Source organism: Euwallacea similis, chromosome 18, assembly GCF_039881205.1.
Source record: "Euwallacea similis isolate ESF13 chromosome 18, ESF131.1, whole genome shotgun sequence".
Taxonomy (NCBI): domain Eukaryota; kingdom Metazoa; phylum Arthropoda; class Insecta; order Coleoptera; family Curculionidae; genus Euwallacea; species Euwallacea similis.
In genome coordinates, this window is record NC_089626.1 from 2,174,070 (window position 1) to 2,191,679 (window position 17,610).

The following is a 17,610-nucleotide window of genomic DNA, read 5'->3' on the forward strand; positions in this document are numbered from 1 at the left end:
AAAATCCTTATGGACTGGAGTGATCGGGAAGTAGCACATTTCAATTGAAGGAATTAACTGGGCTGTTAACTGCATCAGCGCTAGTTGTTCAGGCATTCGCCAACCGACTGAACGAAATTAATGCTGAATTATCCCCCAATAGATTTTCCAGGGAAATGTCCGCCTCAGATTCGGCAGCAGCGTTTTCTGGGATCGATTCAACGGCCGCTGGACCAGGCGCCGCACTCGCAGCTGGATGTAGATACTCTCATTCCAGACTAACCTGTCCGTCAGGCACGTTTTCCAGGCCCACTCGCGTCGATCTCCACAATCTCGGCACGATTTTCGCATCACGCGAAGTGTTTTTGTTGGGACAGCAGCTGCCCGAACAGCCTTTTTGTCTCCACCTCCACCTCCTGCTTACTACAGGGTAAGTTGTTTTTCCTCTCAGAAAATTTAAAAATTGCTGGCCAGTTTGTTGGTAACTTCTAATAGCAAGCGGTGGTTTATTATTGATGTTCCCTATGGAGAGACAAGGGCAGAAGTTGGATAATTAAGCCACTATGTCCTCAGAGTGGCAGGAAGTTTCGCGCCATTATGCGAATAAGTTTCGGTCGGGAACTTTGCTCTAGGATTGAGGGTAGATAGAGCTCTTTAAAGGGCGAACAGATAAAGTTTGCGAAAGCTAAGACGCGGCTGTAGTGTTTATCAGAAGTTTTAGTTGAGGCTTATTGAAGGGAGAAATCTCGTCTATAGGGAGCACGGCGAGTCCTATCGGCAGAGCGATTCCAATAGGACGTTTTACTTCTAAAACTTAGGAAAATAACTGTAAGAAGTCTTTTTTGTCGCCTTTCACAAGAGCACATTTTCTATCGGACTTCGCAAATCTCAGCATTACCAAAAAGACTTGTCCACTTCTTAAAAAATACTCGCAACAAACTGCTCCTTGTGGCAGCTTCCATTCCCTTTGGGCTGAATGTGGATTGTCCAGTTTGATCTTCAACGTCCTGTTTGCCAATGAATGATCCTGCGTCAATGATCTTAATCAATAGTTCTAAACTCTAACGAATGCTGTGGCGACACCCAGTAGATTTGTTTCTGCCATTGGAGGAACTCTATGTGATGAATTCAGCGATCCTCATGTCACCTAAAGCTCCGTTGAATGATTTCTTTATCAGCTTTCTCCCAAGTTGACAGAAAGAGTCTTAGTCTGAGGAATGCATTAGTGACTAATGTCGCAATCCCCCGTCGCGACATAGTCGTGATTATTAAGTTTCCAGTTTCATCACGTCGTGCCCTTGAACTTCTGGAAAATGTTCTTGATTTCCTGTATCTGGACCCTCCTAATAGTTGTCCGATACATCTGCTGATTTCCTTTCCCTTTCTTCGGCGTTAAAGTTTTCCATCAGATTTTCCAAGAACTGCCTCTTCAAACATCCAGCAAACGCCTCTCAATGCCGCTCTCTTCGTTGTTTTATTTTAGTATGCATTGCCTTGTGTGTTTTCAGCATGCTTCTATGCTGTACATTCCAGCACTGCTTTGCCTTCCCTGTTTAGCTGGCTCAACACGTCTTTGTCCGCCTGAGCGTTCGGCATTTCCCTTGATTTATTCTGGATGTCATATTTTTTTATGTTGTTTGTTGCTTTCGCCTTTTACTCTCAGATTTCAGCGTTTCCGAATGTTGAAGATTCTCCTCCTGCCCTCTCCATTTACTTGTGCAAATATACGTAGCGAGGCCCTTATCCCCATACAACTCATTCTCCATATATCTATATGTCTCTGTCTATATATATATATATATATATATATATATATATATGTATCACAATCTCCCGTTGCAATGGCTCTTCTCTAACACGTAATGTTTGTGGACATACGTCCTGTTATCGCACGGATTTTCTTGTCCTTCCATAGAGTAGAGGTGTGGAATTTCCTTTTTTACTCCCTCGAAAGGCTCTTAAGGCTATAATCATCGTCTGTATTGGGTGTTATGGCCGCTCCCTGTCCTGTCATTTTTGTCTTATTGTGTCTAGTTTTCTTTGTCCTGAGCCTGTTGCTAACAACGGTCCACTCATTTGTATTGTTGATGGTTACGGGGGGATTTGCCGCTTCCCGTTGTCTCTGAATTTCCTGTTTCCTGTCCCTTTTATTTTTCTTTTCCTGCATCTGCTCCCCTTGGATTTACCGTAGAAGATCCGTTTCTTGCATTCCTTGGTTGGCGCACTTCTTTATTCTTTCATTGTTCTATGCAATCCAAATTCCTTTCATAGCTGAAGCTGGTGTAATTGACTCAAAAAAGTTAAGCTTATCAACACAATCAGTCGATACCAGACGCTAAAAATTAAATGAAAAATATCTAATTTTGTCCATTTAAATTCTCATTTGCCACCACTAGGCGTATCGAGCGATGGCTCAAACATAACATTAAGTACTGCGTAGCATATAACTATCCTTTTCTGGTGCATTCCTGAAAGATGTAACATACGTGACAACTGCATTCGGACCACACTTTACCACTTAGGATTGCAGAATAAATGCCATTTGCTTCCGTCTTCGTCTAGCTCATGCAATAAGCCAAGATGGCCGGGTGATGCGGGTTTTGATGATATTAGCACAGTGGTGCCAAATGAGATTTTTCAAAGCAAAAGCAACAATTGTTCCTCTTCAGTTTGCCCAATTCAAATACCTATTATTAATTTTCCTAGTAATCCCCCAATACTCTCAGTTCTCTCCTCAGCCCTAAAAATTGAAACTTCGAGGGCAATTCAGGCTCAGGCGCCGTTGAAAATTAACGGACAAGCCGCATCTGGGCCTTACCAATTAAATCACCTTGAGTGCGAAATTAGAACTCTGTCTGAGGTCTCGTTACAGCAAAAGTGACGTTTGCCTAACCTCAAAGCCCCGAAGAGAGTCGCAATTATATTTAACAGAAATTTCCGCTGCGCAATTGCAACCTCCGTTGTTATTGATGAGAATGGCTCGTGATTACCACTAAAGATTAAGTAGACAAACAGTATATCCTCGCTGAAACCCACTGAAATGGAAGGATAAAGTCATAGCGAATCTTCCACTTCACATCCTCGAAACCATTCATTACCGGCTACCATTCAGGACGATTTCAATAAGATTCCGCCAAAGTCCACAAATCCCTTTTCCCGACGGGCCGCATTGAAAACACACTGAGCTTTTCCATTTCCGGGAATCCGGCGCGATTTTTCCGAACGGAAAATCAGTCGTGGTGCAGGAATGAGATTACGCCATCAAATCGAGTTTAGGGTTTTTTTCCAGTCGAAAGTCGAGTTTGAATATGTGCCAATAAAGGTGAAAACAACAAAACAACCCTTTAAAGCGGCATTTAATGTTTGAGAAAAACAAACCTCAATAAATCACCCCTAAAAGCAGAGTTTTTATGGTGTGCTTTTTCGTAGATGTGACCGCGGCAGTGGCGCCTCGTCGGGTACCATGAGGGCAGTTTGGGGTACCTAGGAAATCGAACATGGAGGGCTGAAGAGGCCGAAATGGCAGGCCTATGCTTGTTGGGGTTGCTGGCCTGCGTTATCCCTCTCGCTTCCTTCCGAACTACCCGACCTCTTGTTATTTTTACCGAGATGTGCTACGAGCCCCTCAATGTGACCCTTGTAATGGGCGAATTGGGCGCTGGGAATATCACCGTGGATATCTTAGGAAGGAATGGTAAGACTTGCACGTAACCAAAAGAGGTGTTATTGAAAGAAGGCCAGACGTTTCGGATCTCACTCAATACATCCCTGTCCAACTCATTTATTGCATATTAACAGAGCTGCTTGTCGTCTCCCTCCCTTCTCGGCGACTCTTTTAACTCCATATTGAATTTCATTTTTATCCCGGAAATACTTGTCAGAGCTGTTGATTATTTTGCCTTTTTTATTCGGCTCGGCAGGCGCTTTCTTGCAGCTGAAGCTTATTTTCTTTGAAAGCTTGAATTAGCCAAGAGCCGCTTTGTGTTAAATAATTCATTTTACATGCAGACTGCATAATTTTCCTAGAGTAAAATGGAAATGAAAAATCACTTTGAAATGTTCTTTTTGAGCCCCGTGATTTATCGTAATTTATCCGTCATTTCAGCGCCAATCTCCTTTTAGCCTTTCCGTTGATAGCATCTCACAGCAGTTAACGTCAATATTTCCTCACCTCGGAAAACTTATTGACAACTTCCATTACAGGCCATAGTTTTTAATTAAACCTTGCCACACCGACGTTCTCTGAATCAGATTTATGCCTCAAATTTCGCGCACAAAACAAGGCGGTCCGTTGTTCGACTGGTTGCTGAAATTGCATTTTCTCGTTTAACTTTGCTTCGTACTAAATACATCCCCGTGCCTCATAAATTTCGAAGTTAAGATTTTTCGAGTGCCAGAAAAAGTGCCAGTCGCCCCCATCGACATCGATTTCGTGTTGACCCCGAAACATTAGAAACTTATCCCGATTTTGATTAGCTTAAGTAGCGACGATTCGGAGTTTTCGTGTGTGCAGAGGTTTTTGGAGAAGGCGTTTTCACAGGAATTATTTGTGAGATGGACGGAAAAGCGTGAATTTACCCGAATGTGTACAGTGACTTTTAATTGAAATCAAAAATATTTGTTCAAATAATAAATACACTAGATCCTCTTATAGTACGGGTTCATATGAGACGAATTCGTATTATATGGCGGAAAAATTGCGATCATGCTCGTATAACAGTAAAACAATGAAAAAAACAGTAAGAAACATTTATTATTCAACGGCTATAAAAAGTTTTGTCGTGTAGTGTTTTAAGCTTGATTATTAAGAAAAAATTATTTTAAATATATTTGCATAACAAGGAAATCAGTCAATCACTTTAGGCTAAATAATCATTTATTACAATAAACGCTCAAATTGTATATAATATCGTAAAGCAACTCGTATTTTATGTTCATTATATTATAACATAAATATTTGCATTTTTTACGTACTTTATTTTTTTTATGTTTTTAATTTTACTTTTTTTTACGTTTTACTTTTACTTTTTTTACGTTTTATTTTTTTATTTTTACTTTTTTTAACGTTTTTTATTTTTACTTTTTTTACGTTTTTTATTATTTTTTTTATTTTTACTTTTTTTACGTTTTATTATTTTTTTTAATTTTACTTTTTTTTTGTTTAAAATTTTTTTTACGTTTCAATTTTTTTTGTTTTATTTTTTTAAACGTTTTTATTTTTTCCCATGTTTTTATATGTTTAAACACTCCCTCTTCTCATATTTCATTTTATCTTCATATTCTTTTTTCATAATTCATTTTCTTCCATATTAAGCTTTTTAATATTTATGTTATTTATAAATTTTTTCGAATATATAAATTAGTCACTTATCGATAATATCAAGACGTTCATAATGGTAAAACTTGCGCTCTACTAGGAATCGAACTCCGTAACTGTAGACCCTCAACCCTGACAATGTCCACTGCGTCACCGCCGCTCACAATGTGATTAATCGAAAAAGGCCCTATGATGATAAGATTCACTACCTGCCGTCAACCGTCGCTTAATTTCACTACTTCAAGTCCCTGTGAAAACCCCAAATTCTGGTCTAACCACCGTTAAATGGGACCCTAAACTTTAAATAAATAACCACCTATTTAATTCCGGTAGAACTCCGTTTAACGGCCAACTTTAGGACATCCCTAAAGGGCCTTTGTTTCATTATTATTTCAATTTGAAAGTATAAATAAGGCCCGTGAAAACAATTTCGCCTAAACTTCGTTTACTTCCCCGTTAATGTTCAGCGCCATTGTTCTTAGTACATGTACCCACTTGAAATTTAATTTACTTGCAAATTGTTGTGTGGAAATTTGTCATAGTATGCCTTTAATGCGAAGGCTGTATATGGAAGTTGACAATAGAGATTTCTCTTCGGGAAAGAGTGTAGGTGGTGATTGACGATGACCAAGTGAAGGACATTTTTCAGATACCTGCGGTCCTCCAGAGAAACTGTATCACGCCCTTGAAGCCGGTTCTAAACTAGTGGTGGGTTCTTTTCGACCGGAATTATGCGGGTCTCTCATGCAATTTGCTCTCTATGTTAACACCACCCTGCGGCCCTGGAATTGTCCTGGTGTAAGTCAAAATTTACAAACTTGTGGCGATGCAGTTTTGATGATAGCATTTCCATGTGTTTTTAGACGTTCCACGATAGCCTCGGCCCCTCCACGACCGAAATAGCCAGGGCCTTCGCCAGGGTCGTCATTGATATGAAGTGGAAATCGGTTGCCATAGTGACAGTTGGTAAGAAAATATTTTTTCTTGGTTACAACGATTGAGATGCGGACGGACGTTTTGTCCGTGAGCTTTATGGTTTCTTATGAATTTTTGACGGGGTTGAATGGGACTTGGAAACAAACAAGGCCGTAAATTTAGGCTGGAATTGCCTCGTAAACGGGCGACTGACTAAAACGAGGGGGCTTAATAAAAATATTTATTTTTCTTCTTCGTTTCCACGAGGCCCTCCTCTTCTATACCGAGGATTTCCTCATAATTATTATTCTTGAAAATCGCGGCGTTTTCCCTTGTTAGGGACGAGGTTCGGAAGTCTTTCTTTCATTCGCGAATCTAATAACGTTCTCAGCGGTTATTGCGTAATGAAAACAGCTTTTAAAATTCAATCTCGCTTTATACCAACCGACCAGGCCGACGTAATTAAATTTTCAATTTTTTTCTTGTTCACTGCCCTTGGATGCCGGCTTTGTTCCATTTATGCGCCGATTTTTTATCGACGGTTCCCCATTCTTGTGCGACGGAAATCGGGCTAATTATCGCGAGAATTTTCAAGCCGAGATTGGAATTCGATTGTAAATGCGAGGTCTTATTCGAGCAAGAAATTTGTGGCATCGAATCTCGTTTAATTAGGCGGGAATTGATTAAGCAACAGAGGCTGTTCTAGGGGGTAAGTGGCCCTTGCACGGCCAAGCCGATGGAATTCTCATACTATTTCCTATAGGATTGTGCAAGAAGTAGACGAGTCTTAGGGGCAAGGTTTTCAGAGCCGCCGTGCTTCTCCGAAAGAACTTCCAACCCGTGGTCATAAGTCCATCGTTATTGTTTACAGAAATTTGTATCGCACTCTACCAAAAAAAGGCAACATTGCACCGTTCTTCTGTTTCAATCTAACCAACCAATCTAACCAAATTGCGTGACGTCACCTGTGTTGCCAGGTTGGGTTCTCTATGTCTGCAGGATTTTACGTCTTTATTAACTCAAACAGTGCCATCGCTTGTACATCTGTGACAAGAAGCGATATTTTCCCATTTTAGAAACCTCTTCCGATCCTCTCCGAAACTTCACAAATTACCGCCTCTGCGACCATCCGCGAACTCCTGTTCCATCTACAACACAAAATAGAATTTCCACTCTGGAAATGTCTATAATCCATAAATAATTACCCACTCGCGTCGCGGCCGCACCACGCTTCCCTTATTCCTTCAAATCAATTCAGCCCATATATAGGCAGATTCTACTCGGCATCAGCAGTGCCATTGATCTCCCTAATTGCCATGGATCAGGCCGGAATCTAATCAAGAAAATTTGCATAATGCCGGCGTTTTGTTAGGCAAATCCTACCGGACAGGACTGAATTTCGATGTTTTCCAGCGTCTGGCTGGTGGTCAGCGCTCTCGCAGAGTTTGGACATGGAGCTAAGGGAGACAGGAGTAGTCCCCAAGCACTCTTTTTTGCTCGAAATGGACAGCTCCCCGAGGAGCGTCGAACAGAAACTTAGAATTTTAAAAAAGTCCCCTTGCAGAGGTATATTATTCACCTCTATATCATGTAAATTTCTCATGTGTGGGTATTTGTTTCAGCTCTAGTGTTCTGCATGCCAGCCTCCTTGGAGATATTCAACTACTCGCGTACCCTCGAATTGCCCTCTCACAACACCCTCTCGATTTTCTTGGACGTTCGAAGTCTGCCTTCGTGGAGATCCCTATTAAGGCAACGCAATAACACGGCGCCCACATTGTCGGATGTGCTTTTATTCGTGGAGAACGATACTTCGGACGGGACGTTTACGTCCACCGAAGAGTATGTCGTAAAAAGTGTACGGAATGCAGTGAGTGGTTTAAGTTGGACGAGCAGATTCTCGTTAGTTGAAGTGTTTACGGACGGTTCGTTTAACCCTGTCGTGGTGGTCACGGACGCCAACGACACCGCAATGGTGCCCGGGAGTTTTGAAAGATGGTGGAGCACTCACGAGGAGTTGGACGACTGCGACGCTTTGTGCAGGGTGTTGGCTAGCGGACTGTTTAGGTAAGTTGGACAGTTTTTGAGGTATTAGTTGATAAATTGTCACAGGTGTCTCGAAGCTAGTACGCCTCTACTTGCTACTCATAGGATTTTTTTTTCAACATCTGATAATTGAGGCTACAGCCCCTCTACCTGTTAGTAGCTCATTTTGTCAATTCTTTGTGTTTTTTTGGAGAATATAAATCGGTGCCGCCATGCCAACAAGATATCAAATGACAGCAATTGTCAATGACGACATTTAAGCGACGGCCATTTGTAATAAGGAACAGCCCCCTAGAGAAGATGGCGCCAGAAATGATGAGTCATCAAAAATACAAACGTTTTAAAATTAAAACTTTTTATTATGCATATGTATATTCCCACGCTAATCAATGTTTTCAATTTCTAATAAGTTGGAAGATTTATGGGTACTACGCCCCTGTTTATTTGTTATTTATTCTGACAACTTTTAGGAGAATGTAAACGTGGAAACTCGTTGCTTGACACATATTTTTGTTATAGAAAAGACCAATTTAACAATCGACTCAAAAATAGTTCCAACTTTAATTAATCTCAGTGAAAGCCATCTAGTTTCTTTCATACAATCTTTACCCATTTATCTCGGACAGGAAGGCTACCAATTTTTCACCCAGTCATAACTTCAAGAACTTTACAGGGATGTTTACGTCCCCAACTTTCACTTCATTTATTCGAAATTGTGTCTTTGTTAAAGCCTCTGGGACAGTGGCTCCATAATTCACAACTTTGCCCATAACTATCCGTTTTTCTATTATTCACAAGGTTGCGAAGGCGAATGAAATTAAGTAGCTGTGTGAACCGGATATACAGGATGTCCGTTCCTGGAGGCCAACCCTGAGTGTTTCGGTAACCATAAAAAATGTGAGGTTGGTTGAATCCTTTTCTCAATTTCACACTTCATCATTGCAATTCTGCCTATCCCACAACGTGGCGATGCCACAGTTGAAATCCGACGTTTCGATTTTCGGCAACCATCATCAACTCTGTTTTCTCCTGTGGGTCCCATATCGAATTTTTTGAGAATTCCAAGCTCAGCCTTTCCTTCTGATTACGACGATGCGTCGCGTATCAAGGTTCCCATGGTTGCCCTTTCGAAGCGGACATCCTGTATAAGTCGTTTCGATCTTAAAACATTAACACCGGTCTTATCAGATAACTCTGACAACAGGAAAAGTTCCGCAACTGCTGAGGTTAAACATGTCTAACGCCAAGAAAGTTTCCGATTTCCATTTGGGCGAACATGACTGAGAACTTTTTAAACGGGTCAATCACCACAAGGATGTTGCTACGTAACACATGTTTCAGCGACTGGATTTACTGGGCGACTTACCTCGCAGTCTTCCTGATGGTGACGCTCCTGGGGGTCGCACTACTGTTCAGGTACCGATTGTTGCAGAAGAGGACATCCAAGGCGCCCTACAAGGTCTTATTGGCCGCCTCAGATTTTACCTTCCCACAATTGAGCGACAATCTCAGGGTGAGTTGACGGCATAATCTAAACGCTTTCTTGGAAAAATCTCATCGTCAGTCGCTGCATATAAGGAAGCAATTACTTTCCGAGTGTCGTTCGATGATAAACGGCTGAGGCTATTGTTAAATAAACACGTGTAAAGGGGCGACAAGAGCACTTCACTTAAGCCGTGTTTGCGCTAGAAAATTCGTTATTTGTTTGGCGATTGATTGATTGATTCCGCTGATATGACGTCGCGTCCCCCATTACACAAAGCACCCCCGAGCCACCCGCAAAGTGGCAAATTTTCAACTTTATGCAGCCGTGAAGCTGAGTAGGGCAGTTTCGATGTTGACGTAGCGTTAAATCAGGCGCAAATTACCCTACAAAGGCCCGTTTGCTTTCGCAATTGCGCGAGATACTTGGTTTTTGCCCGTCGGATGGGCTCTCGCTATTCGCCTCGGCTTACTCATCTTATCTCTTAATATTATGCCGACGATTAAAAAGAATGACTGATCAAAGCAATCCGGGAGTTTTGTTGCGGAATTAAAAACAGTTCTTTTCGAGGAATAGCATTCGCCCTTTACTAAGGGCGCGGACGGATGCCCTTGGTAACGTTCGAAAATTCCTCTTCTTAACGGCGGAGGGACGATATGAGTCATGACATCTGTTAGGACCTGTCTTATGAAACCCAAGTCGACGTGGCAACATCGCCATCCGCCATTGAGAATTGTTGTTATTATGTTTTTGTTTATGTACGAGGGTAGACACCCTTTTTTAGGCACTCAGCTAGCACCACTTGTCCCGAAAGTGGCTCGTTTTCGCTTTGTCTCGTCATTACTCGTTTTTCTCCACAGCGTTTTAACACGTACATTATCGTTAGATATCCATGAACCTTAGCCGCAGTTTGAAAGGTTGTTTTTTGCACGAAACAGTGTCTGAAACTGCGCACTCAGGATGGTGCGAGCGTGACTCCAGTGCACTCGGGGGCCATTTTGTAAAATTTTTCATCTTTCTACTCGAATTTACGTCACTTCCAAAAGGTTGATCCGAAGTATGTTTACCATAATAAATGGGCCTGGGAAGTGTTTTAAAAGGGAAGAAACTTTGACATATGAGGAAAAACAATAAAGCGACAGCCAGATGATCTCACTTGTCAATAACCGCACGAACAGTCCCAAGGGATTTGGGCAAAGTCTCGTAGGAGACGCTCCTTGAATGCGAATTCGCCTCTCGTACAGAATAAATTGTAAGCTAAATAAATTGGGATTTGGAAAGTTTATTTTTTTGCTTTTATTTTACCTTTGAGAGCCAGGATTTCGAGCGTCGCCCGACTTTGAATAATAGGCCTCGGAAGGTTGTTTAATGGGGCTGCAATTTCCACTTGGGGCGCCTAATTTTGTATTAATACATGCGCTCTTTCACCTGAGATTGAGAAAGTCGCTGGGAGAGTGATTCACGGAGGAGCGCTCAGTTATCCGCTATTTCTTCACCTGCGCTACTTCAATTTACTCGGGCAACTTGGCGATCAGAAATCGTAAAGGTTTAGCGCTCTCGACAAAGCAACTAACAGAAATAGGTGAAAAAATGCCGGCAAAATAGAAACATTAGCGACTCTGCCGCACTTCAAATATTCTAATGGCACTGTGCATGGTAGATTTGTCTGCGACGGATATGAGTGCGTCTATTCCATAATTAGTATCTTCGAAGATTGGCGGTTATGGTTTTTTAAATGCAAAAATTGTATGTTATACCACAAGGTCGTGAAACTCCTCTTCGTGGCTGTTAACGCTCCATAATTTGATCATCTTAAATCGGTAACCTCCCGGCACTGATCCGCTACCCAAAACGTGCTTCCTGCAACATAAATGACACATATCAGTGCTGTTTCTTCACTTCGTATTTCATTGGACACTTTCCGTGCTTTACAGGCTATAAAATGTTAAAATAGCCGCTTCTCCGTATCGAGTATAAATTAAATTTTGAGTGTCCGTTCAATGGATCGAATGCCTTCCGGAAAATTAACTTTGCGATTCCGTTTTTACCGCTCAAAGCTTATAACAAGTGTTTTATAGCCTGGAGCCCTATGTGCGCTCTTAAAACGTGTGTAATTTGTAACAATTAGGCAGCCGGAATGTCGGTCAAACATAACATTTAAAATTAATAGCTTCCATAAGTCAATGTTTGAGGGATTACTCCGTAGATTGTGTCGTTACATCGGTGACGCATTATTAATGTCCCCATAATGCTGATTCGCTGGATTATGGTTATTTCATATCGTGATGTGTGGCCTAAGATTTAAAACGGATTGAAATCGACTTTCCATTATTCAAAATTATCTAAAAACGGCGGAAAGTGACAATATGTGCCACGGTGCCGTATTAACAATTTCACCTTGTTTAGAATTTTAAAAGAGCGCATTTGTAGGGAATTTTTGGAATGATACTAATCAAAAGTTGCCAATTTATCGAGTTAACATGACCACGAAGTTGGGAAACATTAATGAATTTAGCCTCCGAGTAGATCGAATTCGAAAAGTTTGACGCGTTATAATATGGATACGAGAAAGTATATTACGCAAAATGGCGGAAAGTGGCGGCGTCTGCGACGTTGCCATGTTTATTACCTAACGTGGCAAGAACGTTATTTCCAAGGCACACTTGAAAATTGATACTGTTCCTTTCGCTATTCCTCACAAGCAACAAAAGAATGACAAATCTCACCTGAAAAAACAAAAAAATCGCAGTAATGAGAGCTAAACTACGCTAGGTAGACGAAGGAATCGAGGCCATGCTAAGCTGCTTTCTGCAGCAGCTGCAAGAGTTCGGAGGCCCCGAAGTGGACAAGCCGGACCTGCTCCAAAACTCTGGGGGTGCCTCTGCGAGGACCCCGCTCAGGGTGGGCTCCAGCCCCAATTTGGCCAAACAAGTAATCGTCGATCCCCGTGTGAGATACAACGTAAGTCGGGCCTTAGCCGCGCTTTCCACATGCCTTTGCATACCTTGACCTGGTTCGGGCATCTGGAAAATCCGGTGAAGCGGCTTAAATCCTCTCGAAGTTAATTTTAGGCGTCTTTTCCAGGGAGATTTGGTTCAAATGAAACCTGTGCCTTCGGTCGGCAGCTGCGAGCTCAAAGCCAAAGCCGTGGAACTGTTGGTCTTGTTACACGGACTGAGACACGAGAACCTGAATCCTTTGATAGGTGAGGTCGGTTAAATATCGCGTTTTTTAGCATTGAAAAGTTCCAATTTGCGGGGAGAAAAGCGAACCTCGGCACACAAAGCCAGTTCGACCGGATGAATGCGGACGAGTAATTAAAATATGTGTGTCAAACGGGGGTAAAGGATGATTAAACCCGCGCAAATCGACCTGTGTTTTTTTAGAGGGGCTGAAATAATGAAATTCCGCTTTTCGTTTAGGTCGTCCTAGGGTTTTTAGGTATTTTCCGCCAATTGATGATTAACGTGTTCCTTCGCAGGTGTTCTTGCTGAGCCCCCCAGGGCGGCCCTCGTGTCTGAATACTGCGCCCGAGGCTCTCTTCAAGACGTGCTTCAACAGGACGACATCAAGCTGGACTGGTCGTTCCGTCTGAGCCTGCTTACTGACTTGGTTAGGGTAAGTTCCATCTCCCCCTCAATTCCGGAGGAACCCGACTTTTCTCCCCAGGGAATGAAATACCTCCATACCACACAAATCCGCGTACACGGGTACCTGACGTCCCGCAATTGCGTTATCGACGCCCGCTGGGTGCTCAAAGTGACCGACTACGGACTGCCCGCCTTTTCCGAGGCTCAAGGCATTCAACCCCCAGCGAAGACCGCACGAGGTAAGTCACTTTACCCGCTGTCGAAGGAATTCGCTGCCTAATCCCGAAGATAATTAATTCCCCGGTTTTCGTCTTATTTACTAAACATTTATCTTTGTCGCGTTCGGCCGGAGAAAGCTCAATTAGGGGTAATTCGGTTGGGGGCGGCTCTTCTTAATCGCATCCCATGGAAAATACGACTTTTCGTGCCATTGGGGAATTTACAGTTTCTGAGGGAATACTTCTGAAAGCGGGGATGTTTGAATACTAACTTTGGAGCTAATTTGCCGAGTTTTTGATTTGATTTATTGCCGTGAAAAGGCGCGGAACCTCAAAATATTGACCGTTTAAGTAGTTTTCATCGCTTTTTATACGCCTAGTTGCATACGCAAAGCTCGGTTCGCTGATTATAACGTTTCAGGCAACAACATCGAAATGATACGAGGGAGCATCCATAATAAGCAATTTGTTAGAGAGTTTATCGAATCCGACTGTAATAGTACAAATCCCCAAGTGACCCTTAAAACAATTGTTCCCTCAGTTACTTCATATAAATCACTCTGTATATTTTGTAATATCTGAAAACATATTAAAAATATGCCCTTTTGGAATATTTTCGAGACTCACTTACTAAATATCCCTCGTAAACGTTGTTCCCCATTTTAATACGACACAGCAATGTAACATCACACAATGGGAGGAAATCTCGTTACGCGTAAATGTATATAAGAATATGAAGATTTTTTATTTCATTTATGGTTGTAGTTAATCACGTAGTAAAGAGCCCGTAACATTTTCCTCTCATCACCACCAAATTCCGGATATACAGCCTTCCTCGTAAATTCCGAAAAACCACCCATTATTTAATTCCTTTCAGAATTGCTTTGGACTGCTCCGGAGCTGCTGCGCCACTGCACTTTGCGTAAAAGAGGCACTCAACCGGGAGACGTCTACTCCTTCGGCATCATCATGCAAGAGGTGGTAGTCCGCGGAGAGCCCTTCTGCATGCTAGCCTTCACCCCCGAGGAGATAATCGAAAAAGTGAAGCATCCGCCTCCTTTAATCCGACCCTCCGTAAGCAAGGGTGCTGCGCCCCCTGAGGCCATCAACATTATGCGCCAGTGCTGGGCGGAGCAAGCGGAACTGAGACCTGATTTCAATGCTGTACACGAGCAGTTCAAGAAGTTGAATCACGGGAGAAAGGTGAACATTGTGGACACCATGTTCCAGATGCTGGAGAAATACTCGAATAATTTGGAGGAGCTGATTAGGGAGAGGACGGAGCAGCTTGATATGGAGAAAAAAAAGACTGAGCAGCTGTTGAATCGGATGCTGCCTAAGTGAGACTTCTGTTAGGAAGCATATTGCAAGTTTTTTAAATTCTTTTTGATGATATAGTTACGTGGCGGAGAAGCTGAAGTTGGGCATGCCAGTAGACCCGGAGGAGTTCGAGGAAGTCACCATTTATTTTTCAGATATAGTGGGTTTTACCACGATATCGGTGCACTCCACTCCCTTCCAGGTAAGCCTTGGAAATTTTCACCAGAGTATATAACTTTAGTTCCCCAAGGTGGTGGACTTGCTCAATGATTTGTATACGTGTTTCGACGCCACAATTAACGCCTACAATGTATACAAAGTAGAAACCATTGGGGACGCATATATGGTGGTTGGCGGTCTACCAGTACGGATTCCCGATCATTCCGAACAGGTACCTGTATGCCACTTCAACAAAGGCGAACAAATAATTTCCTTATAATAACCCAAGATCGCAACAATGGCACTGGATTTGCTTCACGAAAGCGGCAAATTTCGCATCCGACATCTACCCTGCACCCCTTTAAGGCTACGCATCGGGTTGCATACAGGTCCCTGCTGCGCCGGCGTGGTGGGTTTGACTATGCCCCGGTACTGTCTTTTTGGGGACACCGTCAACACCGCTTCGCGAATGGAATCTACGGGTTTGTTTTTTTGTGTCAGTTTGTTCATTTGAGAACTATAAGGTTATTAGGAGCTGCGTGGCGGATACACTTGTCTGAGGCGACTAAATGCAGGCTGGAAAAGGCCGGAGGGTTTCAAATCGAATATCGCGGACCTACGGAGATTAAGGGGAAAGGGATGATGGATACTTATTGGTTATTGGGCAGAGAAGGGTTTAAGAAAGAGTTGCCGGATCCTCCGTCAATTGAGTGAGTGTGTGATAAAGAGAGTAAAAACTTACTAATTTAGGTTCTTGTTTGCTTTCGTTGATAATTAAGGGAAAGCCATGGGTAAGCGGAAAATTTGTCATTTCAGATTTTTGATGAACATTTCTCGTCACTGAGAAGCGTAATCTTTTCTAGGATGGACGAAAGCCTCATAATTAACTCTATTCCTACCGTCAAAGAATCCCTCGCAGACGCTATGTCTCTGGATTCGTGCACTCGACGCATGAGCCTAAGCGAGGGACCCAGCAAGACTCCCAGCCCCAACCCCACTTTCATAAAATCTATGGAACATTCCAAGTTTGCCTCATTAACACGACAATACCCGGACGACAAGTAACAAGCAGCTAAAAGAAGGAAAATCTAATTCCTCCCTGTCTTTGTCGCAGGTATGCGATAGTAAAGAGCACCTCGAGCGACGCGCCTTTGATTTTCGGCACCCCAGTATCAGCGTCTGAAGTAGCCGCCGCCCTATTGGGAGCCTCCACCAGTTCTCTGTGCCCTTACCGGAAGGGCCCAAGGGCCACACCAAAAATACACGTAAATTCGTTTATTCTGTTGTTTGTGGTATATTGAAATAGGATTCTACAGGAGGAAGCGGCGGATATCAGCACGCCGTATAACCACTATAAATGCCTTAGTCCGAAACTGCGCACTGGAAAGCTCCTGCGCAGGCAGTTTAGCTTGGACCGGTCGGAGGAAGCCAAATTGACGGAGTGCGAGGTAAAACAGTTGATTTTTGCGTCCCTTTCGGAGACAATTGCCATTGGCCAACTCTAGACGAGTCCCCGACTGTGTAAACAAAACTCGGCGGGGGCAGCGGACTTGGAGAAAATCGAGGAGATTCCTTTGAAGATCTCCTCGACAGCTTCCTCGATTTCATCGCAGATACACAGCGTTCTCTCTGCATCGGCTGATTCTCTGGTTCGATAAGATTGGGATTTTTTTGGTCATATCATGCAGGGAGCGTGAGACGGACTCTCCCTGGGAACGAAAAGCAATTTTAACTCTTACGTGTCCTTCTTACAAGACTAGAATTTTTACCTATTTTTATGTAAATCGATGTATTTACGACGTTGATCTCGTAACATTTATAGATAGAGTTTGTTGTGTTTAGGCTAGACGGAATTCATAAGTTCAAATGCGTGTTCATTTTGTTAATTTTTTTCTGTCAGTAGCCGATAATCAGTTACTGTTGGTAGGTTCAGTTTAGGGTGTAGAGAACGCCATATAAATCAAATGGACATGTTTCCATTCTTGCTGGATTTATGCGTTGTTCTTAATGAACAAATTAGCATTTTCAGTGTATGAAGCATTCTACAATAGTCACGTTAAAGTTGAAACCCAGTCAACTATTAGACAATCCCAGATAAAAGTCTTAATAGGAATAGGAACGTAGTCTAAATGGATGTTGATTACTTTAAGGTCTATAAATTGTTGTTATTACTGATGATTTCTAAAAATTATTCTTAATGATTTTCCAGAGTTTATTTTCCCTGGCTTATTCCCGAAATTAAGACAGTCTCAGTAGCACACGCTAAAACTCCCAGTTTCAGTCAAGTCCCAATGGCGACGATTTGACAATACGGCAAACGCAAAAAAATGAATTAATTCCTATTAATCGGATGTTTCATGGTAAATAATAAATTGGTTAATCAACGACCTGCGCTTCTGCTTCACCGCCTATTGCGATTGTTCTGCGCCCATCTTTCTTGCCTGCTAGATTTTCAGCTTAGCTTATGACTTTTTGACAAGTTTAAAGGTTTCCCATTGAAATCTTCCTCAGTGCGTCGGCATCACGCTGAGGAAGAGCGTGACGCTGACGCGACAACATGGACAAATGCAAAGAATGCGACAT

General features: G+C 42.5%; 1 protein-coding gene across 4 annotated transcripts; it reads left to right on the forward strand.

The window, feature by feature from the left end:
- The first annotated feature begins 146 nt into the window (after positions 1-146).
- On the forward strand, positions 147-17,258 carry LOC136414664 (retinal guanylyl cyclase 1). Of its 4 annotated transcripts, XM_066398819.1 has the most exons (22): positions 151-409; positions 3,409-3,673; positions 5,946-6,094; positions 6,160-6,262; positions 7,625-7,777; positions 7,834-8,278; positions 9,599-9,770; positions 12,513-12,701; positions 12,825-12,945; positions 13,222-13,358; positions 13,410-13,569; positions 14,426-14,888; positions 14,947-15,070; positions 15,119-15,259; positions 15,317-15,509; positions 15,560-15,737; positions 15,807-15,818; positions 15,891-16,088; positions 16,142-16,292; positions 16,344-16,475; positions 16,533-17,177; positions 17,237-17,258. In XM_066398819.1, exons 2-21 carry the CDS (start codon positions 3,499-3,501, stop codon positions 16,683-16,685), a joined length of 3,549 nt encoding a protein of 1,182 aa, XP_066254916.1. In that variant the 5' UTR covers positions 151-409; positions 3,409-3,498; the 3' UTR covers positions 16,686-17,177; positions 17,237-17,258. The 4 variants fall into 4 exon arrangements, with proteins under 4 accessions (XP_066254919.1, XP_066254918.1, XP_066254916.1 ...); XM_066398820.1 differs by lacking the exon at positions 15,807-15,818 and having other exon boundaries at positions 152-409; XM_066398821.1 differs by lacking the exon at positions 17,237-17,258 and having other exon boundaries at positions 149-409; positions 16,344-16,634.
- The last annotated feature ends 352 nt before the right edge of the window (positions 17,259-17,610 follow it).